Source organism: Gopherus evgoodei, chromosome 4 (genome assembly GCF_007399415.2).
Source record: "Gopherus evgoodei ecotype Sinaloan lineage chromosome 4, rGopEvg1_v1.p, whole genome shotgun sequence".
Lineage (NCBI taxonomy): Eukaryota > Metazoa > Chordata > Testudines > Testudinidae > Gopherus > Gopherus evgoodei.
In genome coordinates, this window is record NC_044325.1 from 44,007,910 (window position 1) to 44,028,345 (window position 20,436).

The window sequence follows — 20,436 nt, forward strand, 5'->3', positions numbered from 1 at the left end:
GATGGATGTTCCAATACGTCTGTTAGTCTATAAGGTGCTACAGGACTCTGTCACTTTCTACAGATCCAGCCTAACACGACTACCTCTCTGATACTTCCTCCCCCCAGGTTTCAGAGCTGCATAGACTAAGGAACATATAAGGAGGAGAACCTGAAGAAGTGGAATTTAAACACATAATAAAAACCCCACTGGTGATATTTTTATAAGACCTTATTAAAAGGACTCCAAGCTAGTACTGGACAAAATCATCTGCCCTGGACTCCACCTGGTTCCATGTTTTGCTCTGGAACCATTAAGGATTAATTGCCATCATTCATTCCTAATAGCATTAAACTCACTTTCTTACAGAGGTCTGGGATACAGTGAAAGGGCCAATTTCATCCTTAAGCTACAACACGGTCCCATCTTTGGGTCTAGCAGTCAGGCTACTACTCTTGGGGGAAACAGACCAGGGCAAGCAGCATGGGCAGAGGAGAGAAAGACAGCATTGTTACGCCAGAAAGCCCAGTTATCTACCATAGTTATAGTCAGTCATGATTCCAGCATCCACTCAGGCAAGAAAGAATACAGAATGTTTAACATGATTTGGATACAGCCAGATTGCATAAATATCTAGACACTTTTTGTAGTGTAAGAGGACTGAATGTTAAACAATTTGCCATCCCCTATGTCAACATGCCTCAGGCTTGACCCACTCACCCCTTGCTTCTCACTTCCCTCTCTGAATCAATTCCGCCATGAGATGCAGCACCCCTGGTATGTCAAGTTTTGGGCCCCACACGCATATCTGCCAATGCTCTTCAGTTCTGACATGCAGCATGTAGACTGCTTAGCTGTGCCTCTCCTTTGAATGGAAATTTGTGAGCTGCCAAGGCTTTAGTCAGGTGGAAGGGCCAGCCCCTCTTGCTGGAGAATGGTACTCATTAACAAATAGTGTTAAGTACACTGTCAGAACAAACAGGAAGAGGACAGGCACACAGCTATGCTGCCTACTCCTAGGACAGACGGACCACTGCAATCAAAATGGGCCAGACTGAACAGTTAGGAGAAATGGGACACCCTGGAACAGTGATTCCCCACAGACATTTCAATCTTGATTGAGCTGGTACCCGAGGTTTAACTTGGGCATGAGCTTCTGGCTTGGACTCAATATGGCAGCACATCCCATTTATTTCTGCCACTCTTGCCCAGCCTGAGCATAGGTTGCTCCAAAACCTCCACAGATGAAAGGAAGGAGGGAGCATGGAGTGGTAGACCAGTGCATGAAAGGGTTGGAAGCTATTACCCTACAGCAACAGTGCAGCACCCCACCTTATTTCAATCTGAGAAACATTTCCCCATCCTACCTCCAATAGCATGTTTCCTGAAAGCATCCTCAGGTATACCACATAGGATTTGCTGCGGCAGTGCCCTGTGTGTTCCTAGAGGTAGTATGCCTCACTTTTAGAGGCACTCCAGCAGGCACTGGCCAGCTGTGGATGTTGACAAAGGGTGAGGGTGAACACGGCAACATGACCACAAAACACTATCTTATTTTGCTTAAGGATTCACCAGCACACTGGCCCCTTGAGCAAAGCACTACATTGGACCCTGTACCCTTCTGTTTCAAAGTTGGTTCCCAAAATTCCACTGTGGCTCTGAGCATCCAGGAAAAGTAGCCCTTCCTCACAGGGTGAAATGAAGCCAGACTCTAAGGGGGAAGTGCAAGGTGTCACAATAGTAGCTCATAAGCACAAGAGCGAAAGTGGGAATTTGATGTGGTGCCTTGAATATTCCAGGGTTAAGCAAGTGGCCAGGATGGGAATGAAGAGCCCCCCCATGAGACTAATGTTACAACCCAGCAAGGAAAAACTGAAGCTCTTTCCTTTTTGGAGAGAAAGATGCTTGTGAAGGCTACTCATGTGCATCAGAGTCACTTGCTTCCTGATGGAGTTGCACCTCAGTGGCCAAAGCTTTCCCTGCAGCTTCCAGTTACCACCACTGAGAAGGAAGTGGGGGAGACAGTTTCCAACCATCCTACTGGTTAAGCACTCATCCCCACAGACAGAGCTGTCCAGCAGCCCATTTCCAGGTTACAGTGGCATGGGCATTTCCTGAACAGCCTGCCATGAAGGGAAGTATCCACAGCACCTCACAGGAAAGGAGACACACTCATCCCCCATAGAGTCAATGAGCCATAGGGGGGATACATTGCAGACCCAACGGAATGTTAGAGTGGTGAATTCACTGCATATGAGGCTCTTAACACCACTGACAGGTTGCATTTTCATTAGTGATGCAAATATTAATTATTCCAGGGCTTATTCCTCTTCCCTGCAGGCACAGGGGATGGGGAAGGTGATCGTGTATTTCACTCCCTCCCCAACAAGAGTGACAGTAGCAAAATACACAGAAGTTACAAAACCAGAAATCCTTCCTTCACCAGAGGCAGGGGCCTTTCCATTACAATACCTTCCCCTCCTTCAAGCCCAGGGGCTTTGTGCTGGCTTGAGACCTTCGGCATAGAAGAGGAAGTGGCACTGTGGATAAAATGCCCCACCTGTCGTCTTTGTCAGTCCAAAGGATTCCATGCAAAGCCTGAGCTCTGCTTGGCCTCACTCACTCCACCCCTCACCACATCACAGTAGGAGCCCTCCCAAGCATCCTGCAGGACCTTCCCATCAACTGGCAGATCTGTTCTCTTATAAACTTGTTTTGTTGAATTAAAAAAAGTGTTCTTCCCAAGACAGGCAGGTGACTCGTCTGACCCCCAGGATACAGCTCAGGGATAGGCCTGATAGAAGTACCTTGGAAGACCAGCCCGCCACTCCCACTTCCCCTTCCCCATGTTGAGCTTGCTACAGGTGATCCTGGTTTCAAGTGTGGCCAATGAGGAGTCAATGGAGCCCGGCACACAAGGTGTGCCTCTCTTCACACCCGGATTTGATAACCATTGAGGTCTGGCATGGCTTTGGATTCGGCAGGCTTCTTCTCACCAGACAGCCTGTGAAGACAGAGAGAAGTAGTTATTCAGAGGCAGTCTCAATTTCTCCTCTGACAGGGTAACCCACACAGGCTGAGAGGTGCCAACATGAGAAGAGAAATTTCATCCCCTTCACCAGATCCTATACTCCTAGAGTGACAGGGGTGGTTCTTCTTCTAGCCGCTAACTCCCACAAGAGGATGAAACACAGAGTGGGAAGCCAAGCACCTCCACTTGAGATACTTTCCTGGGAAGATGGATTTGGAGTAGGCCTGGAAGCAGCCTCAAAGGCACACCAGTTCTCACTGACCAGTGATGTAGGTTCAGACATCTCTTTTGGGGGTCATCTGTGTGACCCACCCCACATTAGGCATTAGATGGGGTGACCTTCCTCTATCTGCAGCCCGCCCCTAATTCCAGCTATAGTTTGGAAAGTGAGAAGGCAGCAACTCATGTAGAGAAAGCAATGAGAGAGCTGAAAGGGAGAGAGACTGGGGGTGCGGCGGGGGGGGGGGAACACACCACACCAATGCAGCTGAGAGACATCTCCCCAGTTATGGACCGTGCCAAGAGAGTTCTCAGAAATCTACTTTATCCAAGTGTGAGAGGGGATGGAGGGGAAATCCTATAGCACGACTGAGAAAGATCCTCCAAAACAGGCCATCCACCAACCCCACTCACCGCCTCTCCCCACGGCTGTTGTGGCGGTGTGGACTGGACTGGCCCCGCTGTGGGGAGGACACATCTTTCTTCCTATCCTTCGTGGGAGATGGTGGCCCTGTTCCTTTGCCGATCTGCAAGAGGAAAACAACAAGGTGGGAGAGAAGCCAGGGCTAGCAGTGGCTGGGGAACACAATGCCCAAGGTACTTCATTGTCTAGGAAGGAATGACAGTGAAATGAAGAAAATTAAAAGTGAAAAAGAAAAAGGCAGTGATGAGCATTATGTAGCTTTACTATACTGTACCCTGCCTTTAGAGAGTCTCAAGCACACTCTTCCACCCAAAACTTCTGAGCAAGTACGTATCTTGGCTCATCTGTCTAATGCCTAGCAGGCATACCTGAAGGTACAAGATTCATATTCCCAGCTCTTGGGCAAGAGCTATACTTTGATGCACAGCATCTACACCTGCCAAAAGAAGAGGGATCTGCACCCCATTGGGGTCAGGGTCTGCAGAAAGGAGAGGAGAATCCTTACCCCGTTCCTCCACCTCACTGCCTTCCCCCACCCCCACCCAGCAGAATCTGTACCTCCCAACATACTAGCACCAGGATCCAATTAAACTCCAAGGCTCTGGCACCAAGAACAAAATTCACACCTGCAGCCTCCAATAGCAGCAGGCAGGTTTCCCAAGCACTTCCCAGCTTCTCACCTTTAGCCTCATGTCCCGGGCATGTCTCTCGAGCTCCTTGCGGAAGTCCTCACGGCTCAGCTTTTCCACGTCCAAAATGGAGTGCTTCCACTCAATCTGCTCCACACTGTGTGGGTCATGGGACACACAATGGCCCAGCTTCACCTTTCTGAGGACGTGCCAGCAGCGGTGGTATGCCTCCTCGTAGTTGAAGATCAGCTCACTCAGTGTGCGGAAGGTGGGCGCCTTATACATGAGTTCCTCTCGCCGGCTAATGCCCAGTGCTCCATAGCGGCCCCCAAAGTTCACCCCCAGCACAATGTGGCGGAAGTAGTTCCCTGAGAAGTGCGTTTTGAAGCTGATGGGGAAACGCTCCAGTGTGGGCATGTTGTTGGTGAGGTAACTGGCAGCGTCACACCATTCAGGAGATAACTGGTGATGCCATGGAAAGGAGGAAGATTCTTCCTCCCCATCCCCCAGAACATCTCAGCCAGCCTAGACTGGAAAGCAGATTCACTGCTGACGACAAATACCTCATTGACATCCCTGGAGACCAAATCCTGTTTATCCCTAGAGCAGGTACAGCTCCAGCCCCCCATGAGACAAGTCTACCCTGTCCTGGGATCAAAGGGATGCTCAGTCTTGACCTACTCCAACAAGACTGCCCACAAAGGGAAGCCAGTTATAATAGCAATTTTGTGGTGTGTACACCTGTCCTGCTAAGAGCTGGGAGGACCAGGGCCACCATCTCATTTCACACAGAGGCCACCAGGCAAGTTAGTTAAATTGACCATCACTATCAGCCTAGGAGAAATGGACCTGGTGCCCTACAGGTAAAATGTAACCCATTCTCCTGAGCCATCGAGATCCCCAAACTGGCATTTCATAAAAGCACTGCCTCTGAAGACAACTAACTTTCCAAAATACACAGGCCAATTAACCTAGCTTTCAAATACTTCCCCATCAATGAGGCAACTCCAATAAATAAAGAAATGTGGCCCTAGTTGGACTCAGCCTGGCAGGTCCCAGAGATGTGCTTCCCAGGACGTGTGTACACGGAGGGGCTGGCACAAATCTGGGACTAAAAGCAAGCATTATCCAGGGGAGAGTCTGACAGGTTCCCTTCCATGTCTCCCTGCACTGCAAAGAAAGTGCAAGGTGATGTACAGTGAGTGAGACATACCCACTATGCAACAGGGTTTCTGACCTGATGCTATTTCTTTCCTGTTTAATCCCCACATCCTTCTTCTCTCCCTCTCCCTGTTATGTTCAAAAGGAATAAACACTCAATCCTAAAGCAGGGGAGAGAAGTGACCATGAAGAACTAACTCTGCTACTTGGGTTCTCTGCTTGGCACTTTGCAATGCACCAGCAGCATGAGAGGATCATAAGGGAGCAGAGGGAGTAGAGCCCTGAGCAGATACAAAGTTTGTATCTGCAGCCAATCCATGATCCGCAAACATGCTCAACAGATCTTCGCATCTGATATAAAGTGGATATCCCCAGATCTGCAGGGCTCTACAGGGGGAGAACGCATTAGGGTGGGCACACATGCATATTTCTAAAGAGGAAAGGATACATTCCCAGGATCACAGCTTCCAGGCATTTGATTGGCAGGGCCTCTTTGGTCATTTCTTTGGCCAGGTCCATTAGCCTGTTAGACAGCACAAGGGGGAGAGATGGAGGAGGAGAATTAAAGGGGTTTGCACTGAGCAGGACTGGTGAATTCAGTCGCTAGGCAGCGTATATGCAGGGCAGGTTGCAAGGAGAGAGGAAGACTATTAAGGCAGACAGGAGAGGAGAAAACCCTTTAGGAATAAATTAAATTCAAACTCAGTCTTTTGTCATTCCCCTCCAGCACTGCTGCTGTGGAGTTTCCCCTCAATGAGCCAAACAGGCTCTACCCTCTATGCCAGACACTACTCTCAGCAAGTCTGGAGTCATTCCCTTTCATCTCAGTGCAGTTCCTCTGGATTTATACCCATCTAACCAAGATAAGAAGCCTCAGGCAGGAGGCCGAGTTCCAGACACACTTGCTTTCCCACATCTGAGGGCAGGGAAGGGGCCTGCAGCAGATTCTGCCCTGGTTACATCATAAAATGTTTGGAATGCCCAAATATTCACCTATACCTGATGGCTTGGGCCAGCAGTATTAATGTTAGCACAATGGTGTGGTTAGCAGACTAAGAAGTCCCTAGCTGTATCTGTGGAACCCAGGTGCACGAAGATGATTGACTTCAGCCTATGTACATACCTAGGGGTTTACAAGGCACAGCCATCTGGGGGTGTCCACCACCATCACCACCTCCTTTCTTCCCCACACATTTCTTTTTCCTTTATAAAGTTTCAGTCACCAGAAAGAGAGTCTAGCAAGTCCACATTCTGCACCAAACGCACTCCAGGACACTGGGCAGCAAGAATTGTAGAGACGTTTGGCCTTTGGGGACCTTGTTTTACTTTACACAAAATCCCTCAGAAGCCCATGATCTAGATTATAAATTAGATTGTGCTCAGAGACTGGGCACCTCTGGCTAACAGATAGTTTACTGATTCTTGGCAACAAATCCAGCCCTCATGCTTGAATAAGGCTAAATTATGGCTCTGACCAACTGCACCCTGAGCAGAGTTCAACCTCCTTAGGAAGAGCAGAACTGTGACACTCAACAAAATCCCCATAGTCCAGCCTGTACTCTTGGCCAGACTCAGTACAGAGGTAGCAGGCATCAAATGTGGCAAGTTCCCCAAACAGAAAGGCAGGAGCGTGGGAAAGGCTGACAGCACTTACCCGGTCAGAGGTCTGCTCTTCTTAATTTCAAAGAACTGCGTCCCAGTATGATTGTACCTGGCGGAAAAAGGTTAAGGGGCCATGCAGACTGGAAGAGAGCTGAGAAGCCAGAGCTGCCCACATAGTGCAATCTGCCTGGAGGAATCTCTTTGTACCATCAAGGTATCAGTTACCATTCTCACAGGGAACCTCAGGATCCAGCAAGCAAAATACCAGCACGAGAAAGTAGGCGTTTCCATTTGGCTACTCCTCCCACTTGCATTCTTTGGCTTAGGGGAGGAAGGAAACAGAGTGGCAATCTATTTCCCTCCCTATTCCTGCTGACAAGCACATTTTCTGGTCAGCCTTCTCTCCAGCACCACAGATTCCCAGACCCAAACAGGGTTGAAACAAGTCCTGTCTTGCTGCTGCCTGCAGGGGATCATCATCACCAGTCTAATGATGCCAAAACTTTACCTGGCTTTCATGCTGGCTGGTATCTATCTCTAAAACAGCACAACCCCAGGATTAGCAAAAAGGTGCTGGCAAGCTCCCTTCCCCCCTTGAGTCATCTCCATATCCAGGGCCATCCCTAGCCATTTTGGTGCCCTACACAGCCCCCCACCCCGCCCCGTGTGTGTGGGGGGGAGGGGTGTTGGCCCCAGGCCTCTGTTTGGGGGGGGAGGGAAGGGCAGGCTTGGGGGGCAGGGAGGAACCACCCCCCAGCATGAGCTGGCAGAGTGGGTTGGAGCTGGGTCACTCCACTTCCTGCCGCCTAGCAAGTGCAGAGCGAGCCCAATGCCACACTCATGGGGTGGCAGGAAGGGGAGTGACCTGGCCCCAGCCTGCTTTGCTCCCCTGGCTCCCAGCCTTGGGGCGCAGGGTGGAAACCACCCCTCAGCATTCACCAGCAGCACAGCTGGGAGCTGGCAGTGTGGAACAGGCTAGGGCCAGGTTGCTCCATTCACCGCCACACAGTGAGTGCAGGCTCGTCCTCTGCTGCAAGTCCTCAGGGAAAGGGGTGGAGTGGAGGCGGGGCCGGGGTGGAGCAAGGGTGGGAAGAGGCAGAGCAGGGGCTGGAGCAGCATGCAGCTGCACAGGGCACCAGGAAATTTGGTGCTCCAAATTTCCTGGTGCCCTATGCAGCTGCGTACTTTGTGTATGGGTAGGGACACCCCTGTCCATATCCCATCAGCAAGATAAAAATGCACTTGTGTTGCACATGCCCTCATCCTCACTCCATCCCAGCACACAGAGCGCAAGGGTATGCAGGAGTCTTGTTCCCAGGCCATAAACATACAGGCAGCTAAACATGGTTGGGAGTTGGTCATCCATCTGACTCTCAAAAGCAGGAGTGACTATCATATTCTGGCCACCTACCGAGCAGAAAGCACCCAGTAAAATGACTCAGCATAAAGCTCAAATTCCCCACCACCAGCACACCCAACCTTGGCAGGGGAGATTAGCATCTTCTAATCCTATGCTTTAATCTGTCCCGGGCCCTCCCTGCAGGGTTAGGCAAGCACAACAGCTACAAGGGCCTTCAATTAGGATGTTTTAAAAGGAACAACCACTTGAATTCAAGGAGTCTGGCTTAAAGAAAACCTACCACCCATTAGCTTGGCCCTGCTGACGCACATGCTGCTGTGACGAAGGGTTAACCACAGGAGACACAATTGGGCAGGATTAGAATAAAACAGCAAAACCACTCACTGTCACAACTTCAGTTTCCTGCTTTTAGGGAACAAGTTTCATTTCCCCTTCTGGCTGAAGCAGAGTCAGCTGTTCTCTTATGGTCGGCTATTGGAAGGTCTCCTTGCTTCCCCTTCCTGGATCATCATTCCTTGGTGTCTTTGATAATAGTAAAGGATACTGAAGCTCCTTGATGTAGCGCTGTATGGCTTCTAGGCGCTCAGGGATGGGGGTGGACGGCTGGAGCGCAGGCACACTTGGTATGGGAATCTGAACAAGGGAAGGCAGAGCGAGTCAGAGAGCAGACATCTCCTGAACCTGCTAGTCCCTTTGCTCAATGCTCTGGCGCATCATCATAGGAACTGCATTCCTCTGTAACCCAAGGAGCTAATCCCTTTTTGCTGTCCACCCAAGTTATTCCTTGAGTTGACAGTCACTTCATTCTTCTATCCTCAAGTTGACAAACTGGAGGGGATTTAGAGAAGAGTGACAGTTATAAGGGAGATGGAAGGACTAGTTTTTAAAATGAAAAACTAAAAGAAAGTCTGCAGAATGTTGTTAAGTGGCAAGCAATGAGGTACACAAAATAGTCTACAAACATCTAAAAAGCACAAATACAAAGGAGAAAGAGGAGCTCAGGACAGTACATGGGTCTAAGATGGAGGCATGGAATGAAAGTATAGCCAAGAAGTATCAGGGCATGGAACAGACTCACAAGGGAAAGGGTGAAAGCCCCACCTGTTGGCACTGTGAAAACTAGAAATGAAGTGGGAATGAATTTGCATTGGCAGGCAGATGGACTGGATAAGGCAATAGGGTTTTTCCAGCTCTAACTTTTATGACTGTCAGTTACACAGCTGTGGCTATTACCTGGATTATTGCCCAGCCAAAACAAAAAATAAGGCTGAACTCACAAAACAGGGACAAGGAGACACTTGGTCAATGAAAGACAATGGAAAAACAGATTTGGTGTGACCATGACAGGGAGAACTTTGTGCCAGAACTTCCCCAAGCCTACTAAGGAAGGTTAATGCCCTCGCACGTGGATCCAACACCAGAGCCACAACTCTCAGTGGCAGTGTGGTTTTGTCAGTTCCATTCTTCAGGGAACATGCAGTAACCCACCTCTTGTATAACAAAGTTAAACTGAGACAGACACCTCCCTCTGGTCCTTTCATTGTATTTGGTGGTGTCTGCCTATTTAGATGCAAGCATCTCAGGAGAGAGGCTGTTTGTTTTGCGCAGCTCCAAGCACAGCAGTATTTACATAACAGCAGGAAGCTGTAAGAAGTTCTATGTCTAGATTTTCTCTTGAGTATTTTGATCTCTCTTATTGTCTTAAGATTTTCCCCATAAGTCAGTTTGATGAAGATGCATTTTGTGACTGGTGTCCATTTTCCAGCACCTCTCAGAGCTGTGACTAGACATAAGAACCAACAAAATGTGCCAGCTGTTGTCTCCAGTAACCTTTGTGAGCAAATACCTCACTTCAGTCCCCTGCTGAGGACATGCAGAAATAGGAGCTCCTTCTACCGCAACCTCTCCCAGCAGGAGGCACTGCAAGGGAGAGGAAGGATACAATATCCCCAACAGTTTGAGCTCCTATCCCCAGGGGAACAGGAAGCCCCCTCGAGAATAATGCAGGGAATTTGGCCATCTCTGAAACTAATATATGCTAAGCTGATTTAGAAGCTATGACATAACATACTGAGTCACAGAAAATTATTCTGAAGCAGAACCAATGAAAGTGGTAAAACCAGGCAGGCTCAGCATTTAGCCTTAATTCATTTCTTCAGTGGGTGACTTCTGTGCAATGTTTGTGAAGAGACAAACAGCTAAAATTAACTCCCTGGGTTCCGGTTAGATACACATTATCAGCACAAGTTACTGGTTCCTTTTAGTTACTCCTCTCTGCTGCTGGAAACCACTCCTTGCTGTCAGATCCCCTTTCCCTCCAGGGAACAAGCAATATCCTTAGACAGTGTAATGGAAACCACTTCACTGGGGGACTAGTTAATGTAGAAGCAGCACCTTAAGTAATTAAGCTGTGCTCTGGCTCTCAGATCTGGCCATGCAGCCCAGAATGGGCTATGATTTCTTTGGTGGCAGGTCTCCAGTATGTTGCCTGGGGAAAAGGTGGAGAGGAGTGAGAGAAGGGATAAGGAATCTGTCCCTCTCATCACTGTGCTGAATGGAGGAGTGATAACATTTTGGCTTTCTCCAGCATCCTCCATCCACAGATCTCAGAGTACAAACAGGTATCTTCACAATCCTCAAGGAGGTGGATGGAAATTTATTTTAAACACAGATGGGAATGCAGAGGTGGATTACCTTAACCATGGTCACCAGCAATTTGGTGGGACAGCAACGCAGGTTTCCTGGGCCCTCCTGCTCCAGTCACTGGAATACATGCCCCTGGAAGGCTGGCTGCCTTACCCATTCTTGTCTCTCCAAACTTGTATGGCTGGGTTACATCCCAGCACTCCCACACTTGTAAACATTTGGATATTGCACTGAACTCCTGCCTGACACAGCTGAGTCCCAACCCCATCAGTAGAGCCCATCTTCGGAAGGGAGCCTGGTGAAGATCTGAGATCTCCATGCTTAAAATGAGTCAAGCAGAATGAAAGCAAGCCAGATGGAAGAGAGGCACAAACAGAGCTCCCGCTCCCTGAGGGAGGAGGTATTTGATAATGTAACTTTAAAAAAAAAGCTGTCTCTCTCAAAATACTTATATGGTCCTATCATCATTAGAGTATCATAGCTCTAGCTATTCAGATGCTGCTACTTCCAGCAGAGTACTGATGTTATTCAGATAGCAGATGTATATATTAACCCCTCACACACCATAACTAAAGCTCAAGCATGCATATCCCAGCCTATCCTTCAGGGATGCTAAAATCCAGCTTCTTTTGTGGGCGTCTCCCCCCACTGTCACTGACGAGCTACAAATCCGCTTGTTTCCACCTTTATCTCTCTGCCATTTAGAATGAAAAACTTTTACAAATGCATAGACAGACCTGCTCCCTGCCATACCACCCATGGAGCCACTGGTGCTACATAAGCTCTGCAGACAGACACCACCACCTCTTCTACCAAAAGCAGCAAAGCCAGCAACTGCCAACACTGCTATCATCAACTCAGCCTTTGGAAGCTGATGGCAACTGAATGGAGTGGCACTAACGCCCATTGCCTCTGGAATAACGGGACGGCCAGTGGGTTATTCTGAAAGGCTGTCCTGCCCTACAGAGTGAGGGAAGGTCGGAAGGATATGCTAAAACGCAGGACAATCCAGGAGGTAGGAAAGTGCACCAGAAGTCAAGAGATCTGGGCCCTTTTCCTAGCTCTGCTTCTGACCTGTTGTTGACACCTTGGGCAAGTCACTTCAGCTTTGTGCTGCAATGTGATGCTTCTTGGTGGTATCCAGGGTTGTAAGGAACCTCACTAGCACCTGCCGTTAGTGTGAGAAAGCTTTGTCTGCACCTGCTGGGGGTTGGTTCCCCAACAGTTCTGGCAACACAAGCACACTGCTTTAGACCTATGTAGCCCCACCTCCCCCCACAGGTTAGCAATAGGCACACTCCAATCCCAGCGCCGCCCCCTGCAAAAAAAAAAAAAAAAAAAAAAACAAACACCCACCATCTCCGTGGAGTGTTTAGCCCCTGATCTATTGAGCACTCACAGTATGCACAGATTTGTTGGCTCCAGAGAAACAGTACATCTCAGCTTACCAGTTCCACCTCAGATCACTGCTCTCTTAACACACAGCATTTAGATATGTTTAGTGAAATTAAATATAAAATGTATTTACACACCAGCATAGATATTTAAGTAACAGCAAGTATTGGAAACAAATGGTTACATATAAAATTAAATCATAACACATTCTAGAACAGACTTAAAACTAGATACTCATGTCTCATTAAACATCTGAGGAATGTTTCATGGGGCATCTGAGGAAGTGGGTATTCACCCACGAAAGCTCATGCTCCAAAACGTCTGTTAGTCTATAAGGTGCCACAGGATTCTTTGCTGCTCATTAAACAATGTTCACCCAAAGTCCAAACAGCCTTTTACAGCTGTTTGGCTGTGATCCCTCTTCCAGGAGACCAACACTGTGAGCTTGTCTCGTACATGAACAATCCAAAGTGTTACTTTGCTTCCCAAGATATACAGGTCCCATCCTTGTTTATGAATGAAGACCAGGATACCCACCATGTGTTTTTGTTTTTTCTTATAGCTCTTGCAACCTTTCTACTGGCATCTGGCTCAGTGTGCAGCAGACCTCCATTGTGAGGTGGACAATACATAGATGACCAGACACAGAGGTAAGCGTCTGTTGTCTTGGATGTGTTCCTTTCAGGCAGGAGAGTAGGTCACCTCCTCGTGACCTGCCTTACCTCCAAGTGCTTAAGAACATGGTTTTCAGTACAGATACATAACTTGTTAAATATTATCTGTACATACATTTTATGGTGACTGGTGGGCTCTTGGCTCTCAGTAGAGACCTCACATGCCACCCACAGGTGAACTATTATGCATATATCTGACCCTGGGGATCCCTGCAAACCCTATGCACCTCCTCTGCCTGTTGGACCAAAAGGTCACTGTGTCAACACTCACTAGTTCCCCCATCTGTAAAATGGGGATAATTATACTTTATTTCTTTCATAAAGCACTTTGAGACGTACACATAGAGAGCTATGAAAGCATTATTAACTAATGAGTTCTGAGGCCTCACTCACTTTGCCACATGAGCACAAATGGGATAAACAATAGGCTTCTAAGGGAAGTAAGAGATGTTTCAGCACTTGCTCCCAACACTGCCTGCAACGGAGGGGCTAGGAGAAGAAAGGCCACAGAGACGATGCCCTGTTGTGACTTCCACATCACAGTGCTCAGCTAAGGCCACAATCTCACCTCAAATCAAACTGCAAGCAAATTACTAAGGTTACCTTGTGGGAAATGCTATTCATCTACTGCAGCTAGAAGAGCCCCGATTCCTGGCTTGAAAAGTCATAAAAATGCCATCCTAGTTTGTCACCACATGCAGTCACAAATCCTTTTCACTACAGCATTTCACTCCACTTAGGATAGCAAAACTGGACTAGTTCATTTCCATTTCTCTACTAGTCCAACACTCCAACTAGGATCAAAAAGGGCCCTTGCATGCAGGTGACAGTCTGGCACAGCCCTGGCAAACAGCAGCATGAAGCAAGAGTTTAGGCAACCTCCTGTAAACAACGCCAGACTACTTAGCAGGATGTGCAGCACCAGTGAGCAGGAGACAACTCTGCTCTGTATTTTGTATTGGGTGATAATGCTGGCCAGTGATGGGACAGCCTCCCCTGCCATGTTAACATGAACTTAACAGGAGTCAACATCTAGATATTTATATGGATAATGAGGTCATACAGGGCTTCAGGGCTCAAGCCAAATGCGAAGTGACAGGGGTTATTAGTATCAGAGGGGTAGCTGTGTTAGTCTGGATCTGTAAAAGCAGCAAAGAATCCTGTGGCACCTTATAGACTAACAGGCGTTTTGGAGCATGAGCTTTCATGGGTGAATACCCACTTCGTCGGATGCACGTATTATTAGGAAACTTTCCATTGGCAGGTTATTCCTTTCATGCCCCCATACTTTTGTCCATGTATCTACAGGATTCATACAAGAACAGTATGGCATCCTGCCACTGCCTTTCAAGCTGCCATCTTGTGATCTAGAATCTCAGCTTTTTCTTTTTTTCCTTGTCTGCCTGAGTCTACTATGAGAGAACACTGCTCTCTTCATCTCACTGAGGTGTTAATTCAGATAAATGATCAACACTGGGTAAGTGTCACTGTTAACTAGGTCACGACTGATCAAGTCATGTAAGACAGGAAATGGGGAAACATTATGAAAATCTACACAGCCTACAGTGAGTGACCGCTCATTTACTTGAGAGTGTAACCCCATTTTCTCCCTCCCTACAATCAGGGAGGCAAGGCTAACAAACCTAGCAGAGCTCAGCATGCCACTGTGAGAGAGATGCCCCAGAAGATTACATGTGATGACGTTTTTAAACACCTGTACAACATACTGTGATTACATCTCATTGTAGTGTCTCCAGGGGTGGAGCTTATTTTGTTATCTTCCCCAATTCAACCCCTAAGCATCCTGTACTGACCCTCATCCAAAACAGTATTTTGGATTAGCTAGGCCACTGGGCTGATCCTGCTAGAGCAACTCCTGCATTCCTCCCAAGGCCTATTCAGCCTCAGGAACCTAATGGGCATCATCAGCCTCTCGCAGGAGCCAGCCCTGCAGAGTAAATTTACAAAATATATTTTCCCCTGGAATATATTATTGCCAGGATTCTAATCTGTTGCATCAGTTCTTCAAAGCAACTAGACCCACTTCTGTGCATTTCAGTACAAATGGTGCTCAGAGACATGGAAACATCACTACAGGCAAGAGTGGGCTCTTCTCATTCCCTTGCCCCAATCCTTCCTACCACATTCACCCCTCTGTATTCCCCGTAAAATGCTGAGACCGATAAGCAGTGAGCCCAGATGGCAGAATGTGTTCTGCACCAGCCTCACTAAATACAGTGCACAAACCAGGCTACTACACAATAGTGCTGCAGGTACCAAAAATAGATGCTTGGCTAAGTTTCGGTCAAAGAAACACCCTCAGTGCTGATCCAGACCATGCTTAAGAGTCACAAAAGAGAAACAAGGGTTAGAGTTTCAGAGTAGCAGCCGTGTTAGTCTGTATCAGCAAAAAGAACGAATACTTGTGGCACCTTGGAGACTAACAAGTTTATCTAAGCATAAGCTTTCTTGGGTAAGTCTCGTGATTCAAACAGGGGACTGGACCCCTGAATTCCAACATTTCCTTACTGGCTCTGCCACAGACTTGCCGTGAGAACCTAGGCAAGTTATTGCATCTAAAGAAGTGATTTTTTTTTTTTTTTTTACCCACGAAAGCTTATGCCCAAATAAATCTGTTAGTCTTTAAGGTACTACCGGACTCCTTGTTGTTTTTGTGGATACAGACTAACACGGCTATCCCTGGAAACTTAATCTTTTTTGACTCAGTTGTCTCTATTTGTAAAAATGGGAATAAAAATATCTATTTCAAAGGACAGTTGTGAGACAGTGAATATTTGCAAAGCACTTTCAATCTGAGAATCTAAACATACTCTAGTTTTATCACCAGAAGCCATGCACATATAAAAATGGCAACATCTACAAAGACTCACGAGGCCCAAACGCAAAGGACTCAATACAGCATCAATATTAAGTTGCATGATCCTGGGTTCCCCTTTTCATAGGTCTCTCAGCAGTACGGCCAGAAAAGACAAGACATGAGATCATCTAGTCTGATTCCTTGTCAGTAACAAGTTTCCTCCACAAATTCTATAAGTGTTCTCTAATATGCTCTTAACTCTGTCAGAGCCACCTTTAGAGGCAGGCACCATTCCAGTGCAAAAATTCCCCTTGTTGAGGGGAAGGCTGTCCCTCATGTCCAACCTAAGAATTTCCTTTTATAGCCTATAGCTTGTTCCTGGTTATAATTACTCGACTCCCACTCCTCCAGCTTTCCCCCATCTCAAGTATTTAACCAGTCATAAATCTCATCTTTACTTTCCGTTTCTTGGGATGCACATATTAAGTTTCCTTATTCACCAAACAGGTCCCATCACCTTGTACTTTTAGCAGGTTGCCCTTCTGGATTATTTTTAATTACAATCTTTTAAGAACAAAGTGTTCAGATCAATACACATCACTCCAGAATGCAGCTGGAGCACAGTCACCTCCTCTTTCAGGCCAGGCAGGCTGCCTCGAAAGCTAAATCCCAATTCTGTACTTTGTCTCAGAATCCTGGCCTTTCCCCATATGCTCTAAGGTTACTGGACATGTGTTTTTTGCATCACCACAAATAGTATCAGAGCAATTAAATGGAAAAATTCTATTAAACCAAAGCAAAAATCCTGAGCAGCACAGGACAGAGACTTTCCTTCTGATGTGGAATCCCCATACTTTACACCCTTATGACTGTGCTTCTATTGAGTGAAACCCCCACTTCAGGATTATTGATCTGGATTTCAATGTTACATAACACAATCCCAGCTTCTCTACCATTCTCTGAGTGGACAGTCTAAAGCAGTGTCATTTGATTTATTAGTATCAGTTCTTTCAGGAATTCTCACCTTGGGTAGGTCTGTGGCTCCTCGAATCCTCTGAGCCACCGTTTCTCCCTCAGGGTGAATCTTGGCCACATGTCTCCACATTCTCTCCCAGGTGGGCTCATCAATGGGTAGCCCTCCTCGGTTCACAAAGAAAGGAACTCCACCATCTCGCAGATCTTCATCACCATCATCTTCCTGCTCCTCTTCTCTCTGAGTTGCCTCTTCGCTGGCCTCAAAGCGCTTGGTGGCAGCAGCGCCACTGCCCCCCGTTCTCCCCCCGGGCATCCCAGTCTGCACTTTGGAAATTGCTGGATTACAACCCTATGCCCACCACCCCCCTCAGCCTGCCAGAGACAGAGCAGCACATGGCAGCCTAGTGCAGAGGCCCTTTAAGGAAAAAAGGGCGTGGCCCGTTCACATAAGAACAGTGCAATATCAAGGTATATTTTACCCAACAGGAGGTTGTTTCCTCACATCAAACCAGAAGGAAGAGTCAAGGCAGGGCCCCATAAAACAAACGAAGTGGCCTGGAGATGCACCATAGATTAGACTTTTTTTCAAAAAATGGTCACCCGTGATGGAGCAGGCAGAACCGGACAGGCGCAGAACAACGAAAAGGTCGTTATAAAACAGCAAGGACAGCAGGGGGCTGTATATTCAGATCAGGCCACACACACCCCTCCCCCAAAAAAAGGGAGGGGAAAAAAAAGGTTCCACTGACCTAGCAAGAGATTGCCCGTTACAATCAGTAGGAGCAGATCGATGAAGTACTACACCAAAGCAGAGCTAAGGGGCAGGGGCAGGGGCAGGAGCAGAGGCAGATCACACACCTGAGTGACGACAGGCTCATACCACCTCAAAGTATTTGTCTCGGTGCAGGAAAATTAACCCGCTAGAGACACTGCCTGCCAGACACCGGGGAAACTGCAGCCACCCTTAGACAATAAGCCCATTAGACCCAAACAAAAGCGAATGGCCACAGACTAAGGCAATCAGCCCCCGAGGCTTTGTTCGCTCCAGGAACAAGCCGCCCCGGGGCAGTTCTGGATACCCGCCTCAAATGCCATCGCCGCTTTAGTCCAAGCTCCTGCTTGCGCCTGCTGAGCTCAGGAAGGGTCACAATGCAACAGGGGCCGGCGACCAGGGCAGGGCAGGCTCCGGCCCCCGTGCCGGGGGAGGAGGACGCTGCTGGAGCCGGAGCGCGGAGGAAGCGCAGTCCGGGGGGTGGCTCTTGGTGAGGCTGCCGGGCAGGAGGCTGCAGAGGCCGAGGGGCGGGAGACAAAGGCCCGGCGACCCCTGGCTGCCGAGGCGAGGAGAACCGGCTGGACAGTGGGCTGCGGCAGCTGCTGCATGCGGAGTAACAAAGCCCCCGTCCGAGGCCGTCCCGGGACCGCTGATACCTCGGCTCTGGCTGCCCCAGCCGCGCGCCGGGATCACACGCCCGCGGGCTGCATCGAGCACTGCCGCCGGCTCCGCTCCATGCCCGGAGTCAGAGAGACGCTCCCCGCGCATGCGCCCCACCCAAAGGGACCAGAGAGCCCCCAGCCGGGCAGCCTGAGCCCCTGGACTCGGCGAGGGGCGGGCGGAAAGGGGAGTCTCTTCCCCGACCCTGCCTGAGAGCGACGCGCAGTTCTCCCTCCAGCCTGCTGACTGTGCTGCCGGCTGCTGCTGCCGCCGCTTACGCTACTACAGCACAAGGGCAGCGCTGAGGCAGCTGGCTACTACTGCAGCACGGGAGGAGGGGAGGAGGCACGCACATGATTGGCCGCCCTGCCCTCCCCGGCCAGCAGGGAGACGTCTGGAGTAGCCTTCACTCACCTGAGCAGCTGGTGGGACTTCGGTGAGTGTCTGAACCTGTGACCCGCCCCCCAGCCTGCAGTCATCTCCTGCCCCATCCTGGGCAAGGGGCAGCCCCATACCCCATGAGGCTATGGTGAGGGGCAGCAGGCTGTAGCAGGGGAGGAAGGAAGCCACATGTGATGGCAGTCCCCTCCCACCCACCACAGGGGAGGCGAGGGGGGAAGCTCCCTGGACCTGAGAGTTGGAGCTTGGGTGAATGTTGTGACACCCTTCCCCTGCACAGCCACCACTTCTGCCCCATTCCCTACCCCCACCATTCCCAGTGAAGCTATGGTGAGGGACAGCAGCAGAGGAGGCCACACGTGATGCTCCCCCCCACACCCACCATAGAGGAGGCGAGAGGGCGTCCTGGACCTGAGAGGGCCCTAGGAGCATATGCAGTGACAGTGGGGCAGAGTGAGTGTGCTGCCCGTGGGGGTCCCTCCCCCAGAACTCGCTGCTGCCAATGGAGGGAGTCCTCTCTGGCCCTAGCCCTGGGGCTGCCCGCCTGCACCCCAAGCTCCTCATCCCTGGCTGTGCCCCACTTTAGAGCCTTTGCCCCCAGCACCCCAACCCTCAGCCCCAGCTGTAAGCCCCCTCCTGCACTGTGAACCCCTCATCCCCAGAGCCCTCACCTGGGGGGAAAAACACACAATTTAAATTTGGCAGTCAGTTTGGGGCATGATCGTGTTTAGCACAATACTTGATTATTTTTCATCCTTTAAAGTATATAATCAGTTGAAGCAGGCAAGTCCTGCTTCTGACTTTCCACTTTTAATTGGCCCTTGTAATCTTGTGGCATCGGCGCATTGTAGCTACATTTTATCCCAGCAACAAATTCTTGATTTGTAGGACCAGTAATAATCAACAATGGATAAATTCTTAATAAAGTTACCTGGAGAAAAAGGTAATTCATCAAGTGACGGCCTGAGTTCAACATCCAGCTTTCAAACTGAAGTTATACAAAAGAAAGACGCAGCAAATCTACAAGATAAGAAATGGAGTTTTCAGCAGTCTTCGCTATCAAGATTTAAGTGGTTGGAGTACAATAGCAAATTAGAGTTTTTTTGTTCAGTCTGAAAAAATTGTTCTAAAAAGAAGATCTTAATATTTTCTACAAAGGCCGAACCAATGTTTATTTCATCTGGATTTAAAGATTGGAGACACGCATTGCATGGTTGTACATCACTCAAAAAATCCTCTTGTGACAAGGAAGCAGTAATGAAATATGCTGCTTTGAAATTTCCGGGGGGACCCTCCACCAGCACAGGAGAGCTCCCCACCCACAGTCACTGCTCCTGCCCCACGCTGGACAAGGGGTAGCCCCTGGCCAGTGAGGCTACAGTGAGAGGCAGCAGCAGGAGAGGACGTGCACATGTGATAGCAGTGCCCACCCCACTCCAGCACCCACCAAAAGGGAGGTGAGGGGACTTCCTGGACCTGAGAGGGGCCCTAGGAACACGTGTACTAACAGTGGTGCGAGGTGAGTGTGGTGCAGAGAGGAGTTGGGAGGCCCCTCCCCCGGAGCTTGCTGCTGCCTGTGGGGAGAGGCCTGGGAGGAGTCCTCCTCTCTGGCCTGCCTGCAACCCAAACTCCTCATCCTCAGCCCTGCCCCTCTCCAGAGCCCTCTGTCCTACCCCTGGGCCCTCTCCCACA

At 49.0% G+C, this 20,436-nt stretch overlaps 1 protein-coding gene across 1 annotated transcript; it reads right to left on the reverse strand.

Annotated features, from left to right (window-relative positions):
- Positions 1–21: 21 nt before the first annotated feature.
- Positions 22–18,394, reverse strand: VASH1 (vasohibin 1). The gene is made up of 7 exons (XM_030559069.1): positions 16,963–18,394; positions 8,950–9,038; positions 7,098–7,154; positions 5,892–5,966; positions 4,334–4,715; positions 3,644–3,756; positions 22–2,983 (listed from the first exon to the last, which is right to left on the reverse strand). Exons 1-7 carry the CDS (start codon positions 17,224–17,226, stop codon positions 2,911–2,913), a joined length of 1,053 nt encoding a protein of 350 aa, XP_030414929.1. The 5' UTR covers positions 17,227–18,394; the 3' UTR covers positions 22–2,910.
- Positions 18,395–20,436: the final 2,042 nt, after the last annotated feature.